Genomic DNA, 18,004 nt, shown 5'->3' with positions numbered 1-18,004 from the left:
ACTGTCATTACTGTTTATGGTTTCCTGGGCCCATTAGCAAATCCCCCAGGCTCCAGGGGGCGATTAGATCAGGGGGAGGGGCTGGGCCTGCTCGCCGGCCACACTGGAGGGTCCGGGTCTGGGAAGCATCCCGTCTTGAATCTAGATGCTGACATGACAACATCAGGGAAAGCTCATTTGCAAACCCAAATTAGTGCCATCCTGATGATCATATACAAGAAAGATGGGCACATAAAGTGAGCCGTGAACAGGCATGACCACGGGTAACGGCATCACCGAGGCGCCGGGAGAGCTCATAAAGGAAGGTTTTTGTCACCGAAACCCATTTGGTGACTTACAGATTCAGCTTAATTCTTTGTGTTTGTATCCTGGCAGGGGTCTCTTTTTCTCTTAGCCTATCGGCGATCATCCTCGTTAGTAATATAAAGGTGTACGATCTGGATGCAAATACACAATCACGATAATCACAATTTTGATGATGAGATTTAGCATTTATTAAGTGCTTGGGCTGAGCCGGCCCTATTCCGGGCGTGTGACAAGCATCGCCATATCTACTTTTGAACAACGTGAGACACGCTTGCCTTTCTATCGTCTTGCGGTTTGTCTTTCTGGATGCGTCTGACTTACGTGTGTGTCCCCTGAACTCCTGTCTGGTCCTGGCTGAAGCGTGGACCGGCACTTTCCACGACACCGGCAGGCGTACCTTTCATAGCCCACTGCCGTAGGCATCTCCCAGCCTAGGGGAAGAAAGCCCGTCCCTGCCTCCTCCCTTCTTCATCCGTACTGCGAAACACGGACGTTTCCCTGTCGTGTGTGGAATGGTGGCCCTGCCAGACACGTGTCCACGTTGTAACCCCCAGAACCCAGAACGTAAGTGGCTTCACTTACAAAGAGGGTCTTTGCAGACATAATAAAAATAAGGATCTTGAGATGAGATCATCCCAGATTACCCAAGTGGACCCTAAATCCAGTGACAAGTGTCCTCGTAAGAGACACAGAGATGAGTCACACTCCCCGTGATATAAAGGAGGCAGAAATTGGGGTGATGGGGCCATAAGCCAAGTCACGCCTTCGCCAGAAGAAGCAAAGGAGTCTTCCCCAGAGTCTCCAGAGGGAGTGTGGCCCTCCCAATATCCTGATTTCAGCCATCTGGCCAGCGGAACGGTCAGAGAATAAATTTCTGTCGTTTTAAGCCACTGAGTTTGTGGTGACAATTAGGGCAGCCCCAGAAAACTAATACACTTGCTAATGGAAAATAATGGGCTACCTGACCTGGTCAACAAAGACCCAGAAAAAAAAAATCAGGATACAGGGAGTAAGTCAGAATGAAGGGACCTAATGCTCCAAAACTCCAACAGACTTTGCGAGCATTTATTGCTAGAAACCCAGCATTTTGAAGGCACACACTCTTAGCCAGTGGACTGAAAAGTCCTTAAACTATTTTAAACTATTCAAAAGTGGGTGAGAATACAATCTACAGGATATAAAAGATGTAAAGCAAAGTCATCACATGGGCCGCACTGCCCAGGGCAGTGGTTACCAGCCACATGTGGCCACTGAGCCCCTGAAAGGTGCCTAGCCCAAACCAAGCTGTGCTGTAAGCGTAAAACACACAACAGATTTCAAAGATTTAGTGAAAAACAGAATGTGAGACATCTCAATAATTTCTATATTGATTATATGGTGATCACGTTTTGGATATGTGAATTAATTCTTACAATTAATTGCGCCTATTTCTTTTCACTTGTGTAATGTGGCTACTAGAAAATCCGAAATTACACGTGTGGCCCCATTACATCTCTACAGCTCAGTACTGATTTAGGGTAGGCTGGAAATTTGGGGATTTAAAAATTGTGTGTGCCATTCGGTTGGTGAAATAAGAAAACATTTTAAATGGCAGATGAGACTAGGATCCCAAAACAATGCAACAACATGCCAAAGGAGTCAAATGTGGGCAGCAAGGACTTCTCCTGTCCCTTACCCACCACCAGGTAGAGCAACAGATCTTTACCTCATGACCACACCTCCACGCTGCCCTCGGCTGATTGGATCTAGAGGTAGACACCCCTCTTTGAAGGCAGCCAATCACCAGACTGCCCCAAGATCTGAGCCAATCACATTGCTCCCCGCCCCCCCCCCCAGTGGCCTGAGCGCGGTAGTGAGCGGTAGTGAGTTCAGGAGGTATAAGGATTCCTAGGGATTGCAGGACCCCTAAGCCAGGGCCAAGAGAAACACAAATAATCCAGAGCTGAGCATGTCAGTTACAACAGCACTCGTTAAGAATGCAGATTCCTTGGCCCTGGCCCCAGACCGTCTGGGTGGGAACTGGGAAGCTGTGTTTTAAATCAGCCCCCGAGTGTGTCGGCCACAGGAGCTCTGAGGGTCACACTGAGAAACCCCAGGGGCAAAGGTTGCAGAGGTCACTGGATGCAGAAGAGAGGTTGAAACAGACCAGGGGCGGCTGCCGTGGGTCCAGTTCAGGGGGCCAGAGCCAGCCAGGAGGGTCAGTGTCTCAGCGGCCCCGAGAGGATCAGAGGGGCACCCTCACCACAAAACCCCAGCCAGCGTGGCCTCAGAACTTCCTGGAAAACTGGCCAGTGGGCGCCAGGCTCTCGGCACTCTCACTTGAGCTGATGATCTGCAATGCCCTTCCTTTCACCTGGCATCTATTTGACTAAAGCCCCACTTCACCTCCACCTGAAGTCCTAGCTGGTTCCAGAGTTGAGGGCAATTGTTTCTCAGGAAGCAGAGTTTATAGGGGGAGCCACCCTGGTGTCACCATCTAAACATGCCCCTCAGATGCCCTTAAACAGCCAGCAGCAAGCCGGCAAGATGGGCATGCCTGCTTAGAGCTGGGTTTCCAATGGGGCACCTGGGAGGCTCAGTCGGTTAAGCGTCCAACTTTCGCTCAGGTCATGATCTCACGGTTCGTGAGTTCAAGCCCCGCATCGGGCTCTGTGCTGACAGCTCGGAGCCTGGAGCCTGCTTCGGATTCGGTTTCCCTCTCTCTCTGCCCCTCTTCTGCTCACTCTCTGTCTCTCAAAAATAAACATTAAAAAAAATTTCTTTTTATTAAAGAACTGGGTTTCTGAGCTCAGGGCCACTTTCTGTGGGCCCCGAGGCAGGAGCCCGCCTGGCGGCCTCACAGAACTAATGAGGCCACCGTGTAACTGTAATTACACCAGTTCACGAGCCCGCACGGCTTGTTCACGCAGGGCCTAATGAAGCATCCCATGTTCTACAAACCTCACTGTGTGATTTAATTAACCCTCTGCCCCGGGTGTGCCCTCGTCACCCACTGCGAAGGAGGGGACCCCAGCCGGACTCGGGGAGCAGCGGCAGGGACTGTGTAACTGGGGGTGTGCCCTAGAAGGAGGTCCGGTCCTGGGAGAGGGGAGCGCATACGCCAGCTAGTGGGGTCCGGGATTTGAGTTCGGATTTAGACGGAGGATAAAATATCACAAAGATAACGGGGAGGGTGACAGGTGACAGGTGGCATTTGGTGCAGGGGCAGGAATGTGCGGCATGCAGGAAGGGGCCGTCGAGGGGCATTCTGGCTGGTGTGTGGACAGGGCCTGCTTGCACACGAGGCACTGTGGGGTACCCAGAGTCGGACAGACGAGGATGAAACCCAGCTCTGCCACTTGCCACCGGAGTGAGTCTGGGCAAGTGGCCGTCTTCCAGAAACACTTACCCCGGATCAGAGTCCTCTGCATACACTGATCATTTGATCCACACAATAGCCCTGAGCAACTGGGACTAGTATTACTCCCATTTTGATGAGGAGGAGACCGAGGGTCAGAGAGGACAAGTAAGGAAGCCTACAGGCACACAGCCCGGAAGGGGTGGGGCCAGGATTCCAGCCCAGGCTGTCCGTGCCTGCCTCCAACGCTGGTGTGAATGTTAGCGCTGGCGTGGTCCGCCCCATCCCAGAGCCTGGAGGGCGGCAAGGAGGAGGGGGCGAGAGGTTCCCTTCTTCCCGCCCTTTCTACCTTCCTCCCAGCTGCCCTCCCCTGCACCCCTGCTCCACGCAACTTCTGTCTCGCCCTAAACCAACCGCATTCCGTAAGCTCTCACATCGGTGTCTCTTCTCCACCTGGACTGTTCGGACAGCCCTCCATCCCGGTGGCTCTGCCATTTACCCCGGGTACTTAATATTCATGGTGCCTCAGTTTCCTCATCTGGGAAATGGGGATAATAATACCTCCAGGGATTATTTTGAGGATTAAATGAGTTAAGGGTGGAACATGACTTAGAACGGTGCCTGGCAAACAGCATGCACTGTTGAAGTGTTAAATATAATGAAAGTCAGTTTCCATTCTTTTCCTGAGCCCTTCCTGCTAAGGGGTGGGGGTGGCAGGCCCTTCCTGCCTCAGATTGCTGAGACCAGGCTAGGTGTCAGGTCACATACACCAGCCCAGCTCAGTAAAGGACCTCTCTCGGGGTCCAGACCAGTAATAAAGTGATAATGACCATGGCGGCCAACCCTGACTGGGCACCTGTGTGCCAGGCCCCACCTTGGGTGCATTATGCACCTGCTGTACCTCCTTGAATCCCCATCGCAAGGGTTAAGTGAATACCCCCATTTTACAGATGAGGAAACTGAGGCGTGGGGGGCGGGGGTTAAGTGACTTCTCCAATGTCACACATTTGTGACTCAACAGGGGTTGTGTTCACAAAGCCAGGGTGCCCACCACAGCCACCATGAAGACGAAGGCTGGGAAGCTGGGCTCGATCACACACATATTATCTTAGGGGAACAGAGACCAACCCAAGTGCGTTCTGCACAGAGCACTTAAGGAGACAGAAGGGATCCCAAACCCTATTCCAAACGGCACCCTGGAAGAAGTGTGGGATGCTGGACCAAGAGAAGACAAGACTCACTGTCCTCTGGGGTCTGCTGGGTTCTCATGGTTAACAGCGAGCTGGCTTCGTCTGTGTGGCCCCACAGGCCCGACCGGTCCAGCGGGCAGACGCTCGGCTCAGTTTACGGATGAACCTACCAGTCAAAGCTGAAGACAGAACAGTAGGAAGGTGTGAGCTCCCTGGCACTGGAGGTGTGCAAACAGAAGGTGCAGGTTCCCACGTAGAAAATGCTGTAAGGGGAACCTGAGGCATCACTCACACGCTGGGTCTCCTCCAGCCCTGAGATTCTAGAAGGGCACGTACGCTCTGAGCCTGCCTTCCTCCGAGCAGCCCTGCCTCTCCCCAGCTCCGGCTGCCCCCGGCTCTGTGCCCAGTGAGGAGCACACGGCAGGAGCCTAGTAAATCCTCACTGGATGTTTTTGCAGAAGTTGCCGTGGATAAAAGATCAGTTTTAGTAACAATTTATAATTAAAAAAAAAAAAAAGACATTCTCTTCACGACGTCAGAAGTTGAGAAGCATCTGCCAGTCAAAAGCAGCAAGGACGATGGAAAGAGACAGAACAGAATATGTACAAACTGTGCGGGGCTCCCAGCTAGATACTGTCAATGTCCAGCTAAGGGACCCCTCAGAATTACCCCGTCTTACAGGTGAGGAAGATGAGACTCAGGGAGGGTAAGCTGGCTGCCCAAGACGACAGTGACTCCTCCCTTTGTTGCCATGTCCCTGGGCACACAGTAGGCGTCCTTAGATGCCCGCTGTGCGCTCGAACAATGACAGACCGCCCCGCCCAAGGACCGCAACTCCAGGGGGCAGCGTCAGGGACCACCCTGTGCTTTCCTGCTCTTGGAACAACGCCAGCTGCAGCCTCATTTCCAGACCCTTCCCCGGCCCTGGAAGGGTCAGCCGCGTACCGAAGAAGGTTCTAACGGAGCCACGGCCCCAGCCCGCAAGACGGACATGCAATCATTTCTTCAACATTTCCTGCTCCGGGCGCCTGGGTGGATCAGTCGGTTGATCAGGTCATGATCTCACAGTGGTGGGTTCGAGCCCCACATCGGGCTCTGTGCGGACAGCTGGGAGCCTGGAGCCTGCTTCCGATTCTATGTGTCCCTTTCTCTCTGTGCCCTCCTCTCCCCGCCGCCCCGCTCACACTCAGTCTCTCTCTCTCAAAAATAAATAAACGTTAAAAAAGAATAAAAAATAAAATAAAATAAAGGTTTCCTGCTCTTTCCCCCAAGAATAAACAGAGCGAACACACACACATACTCTGACATTCACACCAGCTGGAGCGGAACCCCGTTGGCCCAGAGGCTTGGGGTCAAAGCCAGGGCCTCAGATGTGGGGATCCGCCCGACTTTACCGCTGCTGAATGACCCCAGCACCACCCGTCTTGCCGCAATTAAACTGCCAGGGGGACACTCCTGGGGACGCGGCCAGGGCCCAAGGGTATTGGCCTCGGTGCCGTGATCACAGCCAGGATCTGTCCCCTGTGGGTAGAGGACCCCGGCTGGCTTCTCGGCCTACGCAAGAGCACGGGCCTTGTTTCCCGTAGTGACAGCGAAAGCTGACTCAGGCCTCCACGCCGGGGTCTTCCGTGACCCGCATTTTTAAATGCAGACACCCCAACAATCCTCTTGTTGGCGGGTAGAGGCACCGAGGCCCTGAGAAGGGGCCTGATTGGTCCAACATCACAGCTAGCAGGGGGCAGAGCCGGATTCCCTCTCAGAACCCCCCAGCTCGCCACGACCACCAGCCCCCGAGGCCACTGCTCACGCCCTCCGCTTCCTCCTGTGCGCCTCATTCCTTACACCCCCTTCGTCAGAATCAGAGAACCCTCCATTCGAGTCCTGGCAGTCAACGCCACGTAGCCAGTCGATGGCCAGAACCGGATCAGCGAGGCCCAGATCTACCAAATATCCTCTGGACAACACCACAGATGGTGTGTGTGCACGCGCGTGTGCCTGCCTGTGGCCGCGGTGTGTGTTTTAATAGCCACGACGCAAAGAAACAAAATACCGTCTGGTATTTCTTTATCCTGCGCCTGGCTGGAGGCAGCACTGGTCTGAGCTGGGACGCCACTCAGCTGGCGACAGGGCAGGCCGAGGATTTATTCAGAAGCGCTCTGTGTTACTTTCTACCCGTATGAGGACAGCTGGTTCTCCGGAGATCTGAGCTCGGTGCTCCGGCCACGTGCACGGTGGGGATTCCGGCGGAAATGAATTACGCAGGCAGCTCTGGTCTCTGCTGGGGTGAGGGCGGCCGGACAGAAAGCAGGAGGCCGTGGGGGAGCACCAGGCAAAGCGGAAGTCCCTTTGACGCTCAAGGAAGGCCAAGGACGTGCACAGTTTACACAGAGCCAGTATCTGGCTCTCACTTCACCAGTTCAAAGAGCCCTGCGAAGGGGGCGGGTTTCTTCCCATTGTTCAGACGGGGAAGCTGAGGCTCAGAAAGGCAAGAAAGAAGAGAAAGGAACTCCTGGTGAGCTACTTGTGTGTTCACAAGGCCCCGTGCCGGGCGTGACCTAACACGAGGCGTGGTGTGGAGGGAGGACCGGGGAACGGGGACCCCAATGCAAACTGCTGCTCCTTCACTGCTCCTGGCTGTGCAACCTCAGCCCAGCCACCTAACCCCTCTGAGCCTTAGGGGCTTTCATCTGAAAGCCCCGATGAAAGTACTTCCTGTCCAGGGCTGTCTGCGGTGCTCAGCACGTGCTGCCGGCTTCCTGCACCAGCCTGCTGCCCTTGACTCTGGGAGCGAAGGGCCATTCTCCCAGGGGCCAACGGAAGCATCTCACCCACGCGCACAAGGACGGGATGGACAGCGACAGCAACAGGTGCAGGTGACGGGGCCGAGAAACGCCAGGACAATGGGCGAAGAGCTGTGTGCCCTGGCACAGAGCTGACGGGTGACAGCCACACCCCCTTGTCCACGGGTTCGAGGACCGGCTGCATTTCCCCGGCTCGGAAGTGGACACCCAGGACAGGAGGCCTCCCATGGGCCCAAACCCATCAGTGCCAGTGGGTGCACCATGCCAGCCCGCGAGGGGCTCGGAGCCCCTTGGAAACTACCAAAGACACATCTGGAGGTTAGACCTCCAGCGGTTTAAATCCATTTGCATTTGGAAGATACTCAGCATCTTATTTTAATGGCAAATTTGTGCCTACTTTACTGTTTCTGCTTAAAACCCAAGAACAAAAAAACCCTCGATATGCTTGCCCGGCCAAGGCTCAAGCATGTGTGGACCAGGGTGACGGTCACACTTTGGAAAGCACCTCTGTGCCCTGGATCCTGTGCAGAAGCCGGGCAGATGCCAAGGGCTCACAGGAGGGCACCTGAAGCTCATCCAGTCCAGGCCTCACTGGTGTCCTCTCTCCAGGGCCCCCCAGTAGACCTCCAGCTGACTCTCATCCCTCCCAAGATGGGGATCTCACTACCTCCTCGTACAACCCGTTCCAATTTAAGGTGGCTGTGGTAGAACATACTTCCCCCGACTGTTCCCCTACCGGTTCCCCCTTTTCATCCCACACAGAGCACCCGGCTCCGGTATCCACGGGACAAGTGAGAGGGACAACAGGTTCAGTCTTTTGTTCCAATCCCTGCCTGTGACATTGGGTCTTTCTATTTGGCTTCCTTACCGGCAATGTGAACACAATCTGCCTGGGACTGAGCCCGCCTTCTTCCGAAATAAACCCACTCCTCCCCCATGTCCACCCATCAGCCCAGCCTCAAAGCCAGAGTCGGCTCAGTGCCCCTCCCGCCTCCCCCAGGATAACACGCCGACCAAGATACTCTCATCACCAGGCCGCCTGTGTGCCCGGCCCTGCGCACACAGCAAACCCACAACGGGGAGTTTCTCCCACTTTACAGATGAGAAAACTGAGGTTCAGAGAAGTCATACAAGCTGACGAAGTCACACGGCTACCAAGAGTGAGAGCCAGGATTCAAACCCGGGTCTGAATGAAACCCAGTGAAACTGTCATGGCTAGTCTAGCAGCACGGCCCGTCCTTTCTGCCACCTTGATGCCCCTTATCCTGCCCTTCGGGGACCCTCCCCCCAGCCTCTGCTCAGCTTAGCACTCGCCACCATGCCTCCAGCCTTGCCCACCCCCTGCCCCCTCCGGCCTGAGTTCGCCCACACAGCAGACCAGCTGCCAGCTCCAGGACAAAGTGGGAGCCCTGGCTGAGACCCCTGCACCCCAGCCAGGCTTCTCTCTTGCCATCCCTGCCCCCCCCACCTCTGCTCCAGTTACACCCGACCCCCTGGCTGTGTCCCGGCTGCCAACACGCCCTCTGGCCACACAGATACCCAGTGGCAGAGCCAGGCTCTGAATCCGGATCCTTCCGTTTCTCAAGATCTGACCTCCCACAGCTGGGACCACTTGCCAGAGTCGGGGACACATGTCTTCCAGACTCCTGCCGCGCCCCTGCACTCATCCTGGGAGGGAGGGTGACTCACTCTGGTGCACCTGGAAGGAGGGCCGGCACGAGGAACCCAGCCCCTCCTCGCCCCCCCGCCCGGCATCGCCTGCCAGAGTCCAGAGACGGGCAGGTTCCCCAGACCATTTCTGGGGTTCGCTGTTAGGACGCCCATTTGCCGAGACACCCAAGCCACGTCCTCCAGTAGCCACAACGCGGTGCTTGAAGCGACGTTCTGCTTCCCTATGCTGCCTCCTTGTCTGGGTGAGCCCCTGGGCGCCCTGTAAGGACATCGTAAAGGATGAGGAGGGGAGGGGGTGAATGGAAAGGGACGGGGTGGGGATGCTGCTTCTAAGAAAAGGAAAGAAAGAAGGGCTCGGAGACCCCCAGGCCCCACAGACTAGGTGATCACACGGACCCTCCCCTGGGTTACACTAATTAAGGGCATGGCCCCTCCTCCAATTCTGCCGCCTGTTCGTTCGGGCCTCAGAATCCTCTGCTAAGAAGCACCACCCTTTCTGGGGCTCCTGGCACCCCTCCCTCTCTGTGGCCTCGGCCTGGCCCTCCCCCACCCCCTCCGCCTGCACCTATCCCCTCCCTGCAATATACTGAGAATGAGCTTCTCGAATCCCAGGGGCAGCCGAACTGGGTGTGTTTCCAGGGCCCAGCCTGCCTGGCTCCCTCTGGACGCTGCTCTGGCTTCTCGGTAAACACATTCTCCTGCAGAGACTCTCAAGTCGGAGGGCCCCAGGGACCCCAGCCCGGGGCCTCGGCCCTGTGGCAATAACGCAAAGATGCTCCTGTTTGAGCAAACAGGCCTTCTCGGGACAGATTCTGCTTAAGGCCAGGAGAATCTAATCAAGGGTGGGATCGGGGCTGTGTGCGCCCCGGGAGGGGAGGGGAGGGCAGGGCAGGAGGGAGTGGGTGCACAGAGCAGCCAGCAGGGAGGTGCTCCGTGGAGTCGCCATGCCTCAAACGGCAGCATCCCTGACGGATTTCTGTTGCTCAACCCAATGATCTGGGATGAGGAGGGTTCTCTTAGCTCTGGTCAATGTGGCCCAACCGTCCATGGCCGGGACAATGCCTTGAGCAGGCAGGGACTCTGGAGGGGGACGAGCGGGCAGAAGAAGGACCACGCTGTGGTCACCATGCTGCCATTTGCCTTGTAGCCTCAGGTAAGTCACCTCCCTCGCTGAGCCTCTGTTTGCTCACCCGTAAAACAGGGTGACCACAGCAACCCTTGCACGGTGGCAACATGGGACCCAAGGGAACAGGGGACATAAACCCACTCTGGAAGGAGAGAGGGCCTGGCAAAAATGTGAGGCTTTATCCTTCACAGCCAGCAACTACAGAAGTGTTACTAACAGCAAGCAGCCCTGTGCTGTGCCGGGCACACCGTACCCCATTCTCAGGACAGGGAGGCTTTCTGTGCCCTCCGAGGGAGGAGGCCGAATAAAGCCCGGCAAGGTTAAGACATTCACCCGGGGTCACACAGCTGCCACGCAGCAAAGCTGGAATTCCAATCTGGGTCTGACTCCCAACTCTGGCCCTCCCAGGACCAGCTCACACGGCTTTTAGAAATCATTTCCCCCTTTTCTAGAGTCTGAGTCTCCAGGACTGAACCTGGGCCCCGGCACGTGGCCCTGAGCCAGGGCTGGGTGCGGTTCAAATGACGTCATTAGCCCAGACACCCCTCAGACGTAACTCCCTTCGGCTGATTCTCCTCCCCTCTGTCATCAAACTCTGCACAGGAGGTGACTCAGCCAGAATACCTGCCCTCCCTCAGAGACAATGACACCACGGAAGTCACTGCAGTGAAAGTGGGGGCTGGGGGAATACCTGACCCAGAGAGGGCTTCTGGAAAGCTTCCTTCGTTCTTCAAACAAATCTCCCCTGAGCTCCTGCAACGTGCCCGGCCCTGCGCCCAGCGCCGAGGAGGGAAGTGTGAACAGGATGGGTCCTGGGCATGGAGGCAGGCAGGTGTGCGCCCGCCTAGTGCTGTCCTGTGACCTTCACTCAGGAAAACCAGCCCTTATTCCCTACTGACAGGTGGGAACACTGAGGCCAGGGGGGCTCCGGGCCCACTCCTCCATCAGGCAGTTGGCTGACGGCAGAATCCAGGACCCTTCTGCGCCCCCGGGGGAGAACTGTGCATGCAGCTGGGGTTCCCCACAGGCAGAATTCATGCCTCAAGTCCAGGGGCTGGCAAAGTGCAGCCCATAAGCCAAACCCAGCCCCAGATGAAGAATGTGTTTTGCGTTTTTAACGGGTTATAAAACAAACGACCAAGAAACAATGACAACAAAGCAAAGCAAACTATGCAGGAGACGCTGTATTTTAGTCCTACAAACCTAAAACATTCTCTATCTGGTCATTTACACAAAACGTGTGTCACCCTCGCCCTGTCCACACCTCACTTTGCAGAGGAAGACAACCGGGGGGTCAGCGTGTTAGGGGCTGGGCTGGGTCTGTGTCTTAATTCTCTTTCTGACTACGAATAAAGAGGCTGGAGACACTGGGAATGTATTGTCTCACGGTTCTGGGGGCCAGAAATCCAAAGTCAGGGCGCCAAGCAGGCTGGTTCCCTCCGGGAGGCTCCAGGGGAAATCCAGGCGTTGTCTTTCTAGTTTCTGGTAGCTTCCAGCAGCCCTCAGCCTCCCCTGGCTTGTAGGCGAGTCACTCCAGGTTCTGCCTGTCTTCACACGATACCCTTGCCTGTGTCTCTGTGTGTCCTTCCTCTTCTGAGGACACCAGTCATTGGATCCAGGGCCCATTCCAGTATGACCTCATCTTAAATAATTGCATCTGTAAAGACTCGATTTCCAAATAAGCCCATATTCGCTAAGGTTCTGGGTGGCTTCGAACCAGGTGGGCAGCGAGGCCCAGCCTGGGAGTCATAACTGCCTGTGCAGCTTCTGGCCCCCGGGACCAGACTTTTCCTGCAACGTGTCAGCTTCTGCCTGTGAGCTGCAAGGGCAGGCCCCTCACTGCTTCCCTAGGCCCACCTCCGCCTCCCACCTGCTCAGGCCCGGAAAGGGAACCACGGGGTGGCTGAGCACCCGTGATCTGCTGGGGACGCTGTCACCCATGAGTTTGTCACCGACGGAAGCGACAAATCCCGGGGCCCTGCAGATGCCGCAGACAAGAGTAAAGACGAAGCGAATGCCCAGGAAGAGAAGGTGGGTGAAATGAGACGACGTGGCCCTCCAGTGCAATACCAGCCCCCCGACAACGAACACGTATCTGACCCGTAAAGATGCTCACGACATTCCCGGCACCAGGACTGTGCGGGCACTCTTGGGTGCTCACTAAACACGTCGCTGAATGTTATAATCAGATATTTTAGGTGAATGGACCCTCACCTGTTTACCAAGCCTCCACTTTGTCCAGCCCGCCACATAGCCTTGGGAGGAAGGCTGCTGCTGGTGGTGGGGGCAGGGTTGGTTCTCCCTGGTGGGCTTGAGGAGGGCTCCCTGGAGGAGGGGTGCAGGGATGGGCTCTGAAGAGGGTGGAGGGTATTACCTGCAGAGGGATCACTGGGGCCAAAGGCACCGAGGCGCAACCCCGTGTCAGTACCCTTGACCCCAAGCACACCGGGGGACACACAGTGGGAATGGTGGGTGTCTGGTGTCCTTTTGGCTGTTCTGTGCGCACCCCCTTGCATTTGGGGTGAACCCCGGTTACACCCGATGCTCAGAAACGGAGCGGCCAGACCCTCTCTGCGCCCCCAAATACAGGCAGGCAGGAGACCTGGGCTCGGCCAATCACGAGCCTCCTGGCTGGCACATGACCTGCGTGAGCCAATCAGATACTCCTACACAGAAGGGGCCTTGAACTCGATCGTGGCCACGCTGGCTGGCCCCGGTCCTGCCGAAGGGCATCGCAGGCTCCCCGCCTTCGGCTTCCCGGTCTGCCAGTGGCAAATCTGGCTTTGCAGCTCCTGCCCAGTCTCTAGGCCCCACCCAGGGCCAGGGCTCGGCCCCATTTCCGGCCTTCAGAGCACCCCACCTGGCACCTAGGTGTTCACTAAGTGCTTGTGGCTCCCCGGACAGCTCCGGAGATGGGCGCCACCGTCACCTGCTTTGTGCCAAAAGCCCGCTGGCTGCCGCAAACCACGGCCGCGAACGCACAGCCCGCAGACCTGCCTGGCGCCGTGCGGACCAACCAGGTGGCTTCCACCACCAGGGAGCTGAGGGAAGAGAGGAGGGGGCCTGGCACGGTCCTGCCGGGGGCGGGGGGCCGGGGGCTCAGGGCCTGCCCGGCGCTGGGCTCCGACCCAACCATTTGTGGGGTAGAGTCAGCATCAACTGAAATAACAGGCGAGAAAGGGCTTGGTCACCAGGCCGGGTACATACACGCTACAAAACGATGCGTACATGCACGCTACAAAACGGCAACCTCTGAGCTTAGCACGTGGCCTGCACCAGCTCTGGAGAAAGACACTGGCACATTCTGAGGTGCTGGGGGTCAGGACTCAACATATGAAGGGGGGGGGGGGGAGGACACACAGTTCAGCCCGTAACAGTAACACACATAAAGGCTCTACCATATAATATAGCTCACACCCGCGTCACCAATAATAATTAGCACTGACCTGTGCCCACCGAGTGCCAGTAACAGGCCATGCATTTCACACGCATCCTCTCTAAGCCAGGGAACGACCCCAGCCAGGTGGGTTCACATCCCGCCCCGGGGCCTGCCAGATACTCCCCTCCTCCCCTGGCCATGCCCTGCATGGGAGGGACGGCGGGGCATTCCTCATCCTTTCACAAACATCAGAGCCCTACTGTGTGCCAGTCCTGTGCTATCTGGCAGGTACCGTTTAGTCGGCCAGAAACACAAGTCCTTAAGAAAGTTCCTTCCAGCTGGGGAGACAGATGCCAAACAGACAAGCAGTATCGGTGAGGTGTACCTAGGGGGAGCCCAGGAAAGGCCTCCTCAAAGCAGGCCCCGGTGTGGGGCCTGGACCGTTGGGGTCGGGCCCTGGGAGAGGAAAGGACACTCCAGGAAGAGGGGTGGGGTGTGCAAAGGCACGGGGGCAGGACTGTGTCCTGTGTGTAGAGCTCTGTGGGAGAGGTGGGGCAGGGCTGTTACCCTTCCAGCCCCCACACCTCCCACGAGACCCGGGGCAGTGACCTCACCTCAGAGAGTCTATTTTGTCACTCACAAATGGCCAACGCTAAGACCTCAGAGCCAGACTTTCTGGGTTCAAATCCCGACTCCAGCACTGCCGAGCTGGCCTCCGTGTGCACACTTCCTCCTCTGTGACTTAGGGATACAAGTCTCCACCTCTAGGCCTGTCCTGGAGAAGCAAGACTTAGGTTAATATAGGCAAAGAACTTAGCACGAGCCTGGGACCCAGAAGGCTCTAGAAACAATGTTCATTGCTCCTGTTCTCGTTTATCTGGGGTTGTCTGGGGACAAGAGGAAGGATGCGGCAGCACTGTGTGCCCCAACACAGAAACCGCATGGGCTGGGGCAAGGGTCCTCCTTCTCCACCGGGTCCCTAGAGCAGCCAGCCCTCCTCAACTCTGAGCTCTTCCCCTGTTGGCCCCTCCCAGGAGACCCTGCGCCCAGGGTTAGCTTAGCCACACCCTCCCCACAATCATTAAGAGCAGGTTCAGGAGCCCCATGCTGGCCACACTCAGTTCTGTGCCTCACACGCTGTGTGTCCTGGGCACATGCACAACCTCTCTGATCTGAGCTCCCTCAGGGCAGCGCTGTCACCTGGAGAACAGGATCAGGCCAGCCCCCTCCTTGGGAGTCCCACGAGGACCCAGGCCAGCCAGGTCCGACAAGGCAGTGCTGCCCAAAGCTTAGGGGTGCTTCTCTCCAAGTGCAGCCTGTTCTCGGGGCGCTGTGAGACTCCCGAGCAGAGACTCGGAAGCTCTACACGTTCTCCTCCACCACCTGCCCAAATGTGTGAACGTGTGGCTTTTGGTTTCCGAGCAGACGCAAGACCCTCCGCCTTTCCGCAGGAACAGAGGGCTGGGTGGCCCAGGCAGCTGCCATTTCCTGTTCGGCACACACGGGAACCCTGAGAAAAGCGTGTCCGTGCCTGTCCCCAGCAGCAGCACAACCGGGCATCTCTGAGCCCACTCCAGCATCAGATCCCGGGCGGCCGCGGACTGAATGTTGGCATCTCCCCAGAACGGGTACGTGGAGGCCCTAATCCCTCAGCGGGATGGCGTTTGGAGTTGGGGCCTTCGGGAGGCAGTTAGGTCACAAGGGGGGAGCCTTCACGAGGGATCAGCAACCTGACAAGAAGAAACAAGAGAGCTTGCTTCTCTCTCCGTCTTGTCAGCACACCGCGACAAGGTGGCCGTCTGCTAGAAGGCAAGAGAGCTCTCACTAAGAACCAAATTGGCTGGCACCTTGACTCTGGTTTCCGGCCTCCAGCACGGTGAGAAAAAACTGTTGATCAAGTCCCCCAGGCCACGGTACGTCGTTAGGGCAGCCTGAGCTGACGGAGACAGCGGGGAGCGGCATCTGTTGGGGGCAAATCCGCGTGCAGGGAGAACACGGCCCCAGAATCAATACTTGAGGGAGCCCGGGGAGGGGGGCGCGGGTGTCTGCAGCCCCGGTAGGGTGGGATGGGCCACTTCCCAGGGGCAGGCTCTGATCCATGCAGCCAATCCAAGGAGCCAGCAGGCACCCAGCCGTTGCTATGGTGCCCACGGGGTCGTGGCCAATCACCTCCTTCCTGGCCGGCTCGGTCCCGGGGACCAACGGGGTCCCTCTGCCGAGCCCGGGACTGGCAGGAAGCGGCTCCTTGGATCGGACAGCAGCCAGCAGCCCGCGGCCCTCACATTACAGGCTCCTCACGGAGGGGAGAGGCAGCCCCGCGGTCCAGCCACCTCTACGGTCAACTGCTAGAACTCCCAACAGCGGGAATCCTTCCAGCGCCACACGTGCTTCCCCAAGCCCTTCCCGCACGCCTGCTGCGCACCGGGATCCGGGCTGAGGATGTGAGATGCAGAGACGCAAGGCGGGGCCTGGCCTCCAACTGCTCGTGGCTCAGGACAAAGGGGTTGGGACCCACACGGGGGAGCGGCTGGCTCAGTCCGCTCGGGGAAACGTGTGCTGCACGTATCAACACCTGCACGACCATGTGGTCCCTATGTTTCAACACAAGGGCAGCATCGCCTCCCTCTACAGCACCCCCACTCTATCCTGCCAGTGCTCCAAAGCACTCTCAATGTCACTGTCAGAAGACAGAATGGACCATCCCAGAGCAGAGCCAGAATGGCATCGCGGAGGGCGGGTGCTGGCCGGGGCCCTTGAGAAATCAGGGTCAGCCTCCTACGTAAACAGGGAGGTTGGGTCACCTGCCCAAGGTCATCCGGGAGTCGCGTGGCAGAGTAGGATTCACGCTCCGCTCTGACTGCAAGCCTGCGTTCTAACCACCCACATAGCAGGCCACCCTCACTCTCCTCTTTGGCCCAGAGCCTGGCTCTTTGCTAATGAGACCCACAGAGCTGGGTTGGGCCCGGCTTCGGACACCTATGCTCTGTGCCCATGGGGCTTAGAGGGCCAGGAGGGGTCTGCCAGGCTCCTGCTGGGTGCTCGGTGCCTAGAACAGGTCTGGTACACAGTAGGTGCTCCATACAGGTTTGTTGAATGAATAAAAGAACTGAGCAGGAGAATGAGGGCTCAGCCGTCAGTGCCTGGGTGCTCAAATGAAGACTGGGAAATCCTGGCAAGACGACTCCTTCCAACTAACTCAACAGCCACATCCCAGGTATAGCCATTTGCAACCAGGCCAGCGGCTCCCAAGCTGGGGCCTGGCCTCAGGGCCCGTCTCCCACGCTCAGCTCCAACCAGACAGAAATTCGAGCAGCAAGTCCCTGTCATGTCTCCGGACAGCGACTCCAGATCCAGGCTGTCTGGCGGGTTATGTGGAAGAGAAGGCTGGAAGGGCCTCCTGGGAGGAGACCTTCACGGCCTCTGCTCACCTCTGGTTCCTGTCACCGTGGCTGTGCCTAATACCCTCTAACGGCTGTCTGGACAGACACCCCTCCGCAAGACTTGCTCACAGCAAGAAGTCAGGACACGGCTGGCCCGAAGTCCCCCCTCTTCCAGCCAAGTTCGTAGGAGGTGCTGTCTCTGCCACCCCAATGTCCAGCTCCTGGGCCTGGGCTTGTTTGGTTCTGTGGAGGGGGGTGGGGAACAGGGAAGAGACCAGAGTCACAGAGCCACCTGTGACTCTACCATTAAAGGTCAGGGCTTCCATTTTTCTGGCTAAGAAACCACATCATGTCAGGGCAGCTGGAGTCTAACAGGCCTGGAGGGCTGACTCATCTGAACCAAACTCACAAGAGACTAATGAATAAGCCAGGCAACTCATTTATGGTGATAACACGGACAGTGACCGGAACAGGCGCCAGGCCCCTTGTGAAGTGTCCCAGCCAGGAACAATCGCCCTGCAATGTGGGCAGGAGATGGCTACAATCTACAGACACAAAACCAGAGCCCTGGGAGGCAAAGGGATTAGCTCAGAGTCCCAACCGGGAAGAGGCAGAGCTGGGATTCAAACCCAGGTCTGCCTGACTCCCAGGCTCTGCACAGTCTTTCACTACAGATGGTCTGACCCTGAGCCACACCCCTTCCTCCATACCAAGGGCTGGCATATTAATCAGGGAAAACAAAAGTAATAGGATGTTTACACAGAGAAAGAAATTTAATAAGGCATTGGCTCATGTGGTTATGGAGGCTGACGAG

The 18,004-nt window shown here is 57.1% G+C and overlaps 1 protein-coding gene across 1 annotated transcript in view; it reads right to left on the bottom strand.

Moving 5' to 3' along the window:
- The window catches only part of PPP2R2C (protein phosphatase 2 regulatory subunit Bgamma), a 93,012-nt gene extending 79,089 nt beyond the window's left edge, over window positions 1–13,923 (bottom strand). The window contains exons 1-3 of the mRNA XM_049632624.1: window positions 13,878–13,923; window positions 13,361–13,590; window positions 12,646–12,756 (exon numbers count right to left, since the gene is read on the bottom strand). Of these exons, the coding sequence (XP_049488581.1) occupies window positions 12,646–12,756; window positions 13,361–13,590; window positions 13,878–13,923 (387 nt within the window). The remainder of the gene's footprint in view (window positions 1–12,645; window positions 12,757–13,360; window positions 13,591–13,877) is intronic.
- Window positions 13,924–18,004: the final 4,081 nt, after the last annotated feature.

This window comes from Panthera uncia, chromosome B1 (genome assembly GCF_023721935.1).
Source record: "Panthera uncia isolate 11264 chromosome B1, Puncia_PCG_1.0, whole genome shotgun sequence".
NCBI classification, from domain to species: domain Eukaryota; kingdom Metazoa; phylum Chordata; class Mammalia; order Carnivora; family Felidae; genus Panthera; species Panthera uncia.
Note: the sequence above shows the minus strand (reverse complement) of the source record. Positions and strands in the feature narration are given on the sequence as shown.